This window comes from Prorops nasuta, unplaced genomic scaffold, assembly GCF_024137725.1.
Source record: "Prorops nasuta isolate Cenicafe-Biocafe unplaced genomic scaffold, Cenicafe_Pnas_1.2 PNAS00003, whole genome shotgun sequence".
In the NCBI taxonomy this organism is placed as follows: Eukaryota; Metazoa; Arthropoda; class Insecta; order Hymenoptera; family Bethylidae; genus Prorops; species Prorops nasuta.
In genome coordinates, this window is record NW_027116800.1 from 8135514 (window position 1) to 8139888 (window position 4375).

Sequence of the window (4375 nt, forward strand, 5' to 3'; positions counted from 1 at the left end):
TTGGGCTAGCGAAGGTCTGCCAATTTTAGTCGACCAAGCAGCACCGGCTGCACAACGCGCATTAATTCTCTTAGAAAAGAGATTTTTTTCACCCTTCAGTGGCGTCCTACAAAAGATCTCAGTTTTTTATTCTACCGTTTACCCCAACCCACGAGAGAAGTGCTTTTCCTTCGTTTTTAAGAAAAAAAAAAAAAACGCGAAAGAATTTACAATAACGAATAAAGTATCTAAAATTTATAGAACTGTACAGAGTTTCCCCGGCAAAATTACATCTCAATGACTGACTTTTCTGAAATGTAATATTTCCGTTGAATTTTATTTAATTTCGCGTGACAATAACAGTTAAACTACAACGATAATAATATTTATGAGAACGATGTAAAACATTTGTATAGTGTCATTATTGATTGGTCGTTCGTCTGTTTCAGAGAAATGAAAAATAAACATTCGAGAAGTGCGTACGAAAATGGGTGTCCGGACGAGACGACGGCTCTACGATCGAAACTGGAAACGTTCGATGATATTTTGCCATTCGTCGGTGATTTTGGCAAATACCAGTGTATGCTGCTGTTTTCCTTATTTCCGTACAGCGTCGCATACGCTACCCTCTATTTTTCACAATTCTTCCTGACCCTCGTACCTCAGGAGCACTGGTGCAAAATCGATGAATTGATCGAGCAAAATTACACCCAGCGAGAGAGGTAAGCTCACGTGTCAGTTATCAGTAAAAAAGAAACATTATAAGCAATCCTCATCTTGTCACCCGTAAACACTGATTCATATTTCAATTAGAATCGAGATTGGAATTCCACGAACAAGGACTTATCCTTTCTATGATCAATGTGTCCGAAAAGACAGAAACTTTAGCCATTTCATCCAGAATGGCGAGGAGTTTTGGTTTTCACAATGGAGATCCAACGGAACCGTGGAATGTAACCACTGGGAGTACAATTACACCAGTATCCCTTACGCTAGTATAGCAGCCGAGGTGAAGTGGCTCCATATAATTTACGATAATGCAATTCAAATTAAATATGATTATGTTCCTATATAATTATCACAGTTTCAAAAACATTTGTAAAACAGTTTTTCGACTTCTTTGGATGATTGTTAGATATATCGTTAAAAGAAAAACATGTGTAGACAAATCTGGTTCGTTGATTTTTTAAAATCTTATTCGAATGTGTTTTAATTTAATTCAGAATTTAATTGTGGAATATCATGAGCTCTAATCCTTGACCCTTGGTGATTAGCTATCTAGATTGGGTATGTAATCGAGTTGAAGTGAAGTGGTTCAAATAATTGACGATAATGCAATTAAAATGAAATGTGATTATGTACATAATTATCATAATTTCACAAAGTTTACTATATATAACAGTTTTTCAACATTCTGATATAATACTTATTATTAAAGAATATAAATAAATGGAGTTCGTTGATTGATGTAAATCTCTAAACTATTTTTTAAATTTCATCAAAATTTAATTGAGAAATGTCATGAGTTGTAATCCTTGATCCTTGGTGATTAGCTAGATTGGGTATGCAACCGGGAATACCTCGTCTCAACGGCGCAGTTCATCTTCTTCTGCGGCTCCATTCTCGGGGGTTTCCTGTTCAGCTGGATTGCCGATCACAAAGGAAGAATTCCTGCTTTGGTCATGTGCAGCGGAATCGCTTTAGTCGCGTCGATCGCAACCGCCAGCGCCAATAGTTTCGCTACTTTCGCCATTTGTCGTTTTCTCACTGGACTTGCTTTTGACAACTGCATCAATATTCCTCTAATTATAGGTCTGTTCAGTCTCCCGATCATCGTCTTTCTTCATATGCTATAATATATTTACTTTTTTCTGAATAATATTAATTTACAGTGTTGGAATATATGGCTGTGAGGAGAAGAACACTGGTGGTTAACGTAGCCTTTGGAGTCTATTTTGCTGTTGCTTCTACTATACTGCCTTGGGTAGCCTATTACATTGCAAATTGGAGGATCTTTGCCTATGTAAGCGCTTTGCCAATGATCAGCGCCATAATCACACCATGGATCTTACCTGAGAGTGCACGGTAAATTTTTATTCTTATCGTCCATTTGTGCTTCTCCTAAGAATATGTTTATTATTTTTTTTTCATTTTAGTTGGTACGTCGCAAATCGAAAGACCGAAGAAGTTGTAGAAAAATTAAAGAAAATTGCCAGAACCAACGAAAAATTTCCTGATCCTAAAATTTATGAAGTTTTTGTTGTAAGTATATATATATATATATATATATATATATATATAGTGAAGTAATCTCCGTGCGCTAATTATATTTATATTTTATGAATTGTTCATTTTATTTTTCTTTTTGCTATTCTAGAAAAATGTCCACGATGTAGATAGGAGAACGGAATCAGCGACAGTTTTCGATCTATTCAAGTCACCACGATTGGCAAAAAATACTTTGTTACTGTGTGCTTTCTGGAAAGTATAGGAAATCTTTTTATAGTATACAGTGAATTGGTGTACAGAGAGTCTTTGATCATTCCCATTGATCTAATTTGTTAATAATTATAGTTAATAATGAGATTGAGAGTATATAGACTTCAGTGTCATAGTATGGGGTTTACCACTGAAGGTGCATCAAAGCGTGGACGTTGGAACTTACTTGGCATCTCCATAACACTTTTATTAGAGACATCATTTTTTGACACGACTTGTTTGAATCTCCTACCAATTTTTATTTTGACAGATCTTAACCTTTTAACAGTATGATAAAATTGTTTTAAAGAAAGAAGGGGTTTCAGAATTAGTATACTATAATTCATCAGTATTGCTATTTCCGGAATCGTTGAAGGCAAATCGGATGTTAGATTTTGATAAATATAAATACATATTAGGTTTGAGTGTTTTAAAAAAAATTATTCATTGTCACATTTTAAATCAAACCAAAAGTATTCCTCTTAATTTTATTTCAATTTTTTCAAAATTTCACAACAGATTTGGATTCAACGAACTCAAAAACGTATAAGAATTCAAGGAAAATCAATTTGAATTAGTCCACTGTATTTTTTGTATCATGTCGTATACATATACGCGACATGACACAAAAATAGCACGATTGCACGTGTCGTTTATATGCAACATGGACTGTTGTTAAGCGGTTAAACAAAATGTTCTTATTTGTTATCATCTCGGAGAGATAAATGAATTTTTATATTCGTGCTCTTAGTGTACTTTCATTGATACACCCTGTATATATATACCGAAAAAGCTTTAAAAATTGCCAATTTCTTTTTTTTGTTCAACAAACAGGTCGTTGACTGTGATAGCATTCGATGGTCATGTTTATTCATTGAAACTTATACATGGTTCAGTCTTCGTGTCATTTTCCCTGGCCTGTGCTACAGAATTACCAGCTGGTTTATTGCTGGCATTGGTTCTTGATCGTTGGGGAAGAAGATTCTGTGGATTCATCACTTTATCGATGACATGCGTTTTTAGTTATTGTGAATTCATGTTACACACAAGTTAGTATTGATAATTCATTTCTCCAATTTACCTTAAGGATTAAAAACCCTTGACATTCCGTATTTCTTAAATCGCAGCTGGAGGCAAATTATGGATGTCAGTTCTATCCCGATTTTGTCTGAATATGGCAGCGAATGTTGGATTGCAATACGCTGCCGAACTTTTGCCTACGCCTGTTAGAACTCAGGGAATTTCCATGATTCATATAGTGGGAATAATTGCTCATTCGATTGCTCCATACATTATTGACTCGGTGAGTAATTATATACATATGAAGTCGAGTATATTAGAAATTATTCACTAATCGTTCTTGTTATTCTTCAGGCAACGATTTGGGAAGGACTGCCAATGCTAATAATCGGCACGATAAGTTTCATAGCAGCTACCACTGTAATTTTCCTACCCGAGACTTTAGGTAGCGATCTTCCTCAGACTCTGCGGCAGGGCGAAGATTTTGGAAAAGACCAAACTTTCTGGGCCCTTCCTTGCTGCAAAAAGATCGACAAGGATGATCTTCATATACATCATCGTTCTCGAGAGCGATAGTTTCATTTTCTAGAATTATACAAATTAATGTTTAAAACTTAATCAATTACCCTTGATCACCGAGCAATTACATCTATGATTGCATGTGGCAATAATAAATTCTGCTCATTAGACTTTTTCTAGAAATATCTCTACCTTTTTCTTATTCAATAATAAGTCAATATCAAGATAATGTTCATGTATGAAATATTATTGCATTTAATTTTATTAAATTGAATATAGTCACTAAGGATTGTAAGTTAATCAAACGCTACGGATCATTCTGATCAATTATTGTGCATGCGTTATTGCAAAGATTGGATTTGTGAATAAATATATGAAA

General features: G+C 34.6%; 1 protein-coding gene across 2 annotated transcripts; it reads left to right on the top strand.

The window, feature by feature from the left end:
* LOC136784979 (carcinine transporter-like) lies at nucleotides 1-4243 on the top strand. Of its 2 annotated transcripts, none has more exons than XM_066745963.1 (10): nucleotides 1-296; nucleotides 429-701; nucleotides 793-988; nucleotides 1533-1791; nucleotides 1872-2064; nucleotides 2136-2241; nucleotides 2357-2462; nucleotides 3294-3506; nucleotides 3585-3760; nucleotides 3832-4243. In XM_066745963.1, the coding sequence occupies exons 1-10, from the start codon at nucleotides 277-279 to the stop codon at nucleotides 4051-4053; spliced, it is 1764 nt and encodes a 587-aa protein (XP_066602060.1). In that variant the 5' UTR covers nucleotides 1-276; the 3' UTR covers nucleotides 4054-4243. The 2 variants fall into 2 exon arrangements, with proteins under 2 accessions (XP_066602060.1, XP_066602055.1); XM_066745958.1 differs by having other exon boundaries at nucleotides 2357-2459; nucleotides 3291-3506.
* The last annotated feature ends 132 nt before the right edge of the window (nucleotides 4244-4375 follow it).

Bases quoted from the DNA above. Each gene is read 5' to 3' on its own strand.
- LOC136784979 (XM_066745963.1), top strand. From the start codon at position 277: ATGACTGACTTTTCTGAAAT. The intron at 2,065-2,135 runs GTAAATTTTTAT...TTTTCATTTTAG, and splicing joins ATCTTACCTGAGAGTGCACG to TTGGTACGTCGCAAATCGAA. The intron at 3,507-3,584 runs GTTAGTATTGAT...CTTAAATCGCAG, and splicing joins TGAATTCATGTTACACACAA to CTGGAGGCAAATTATGGATG.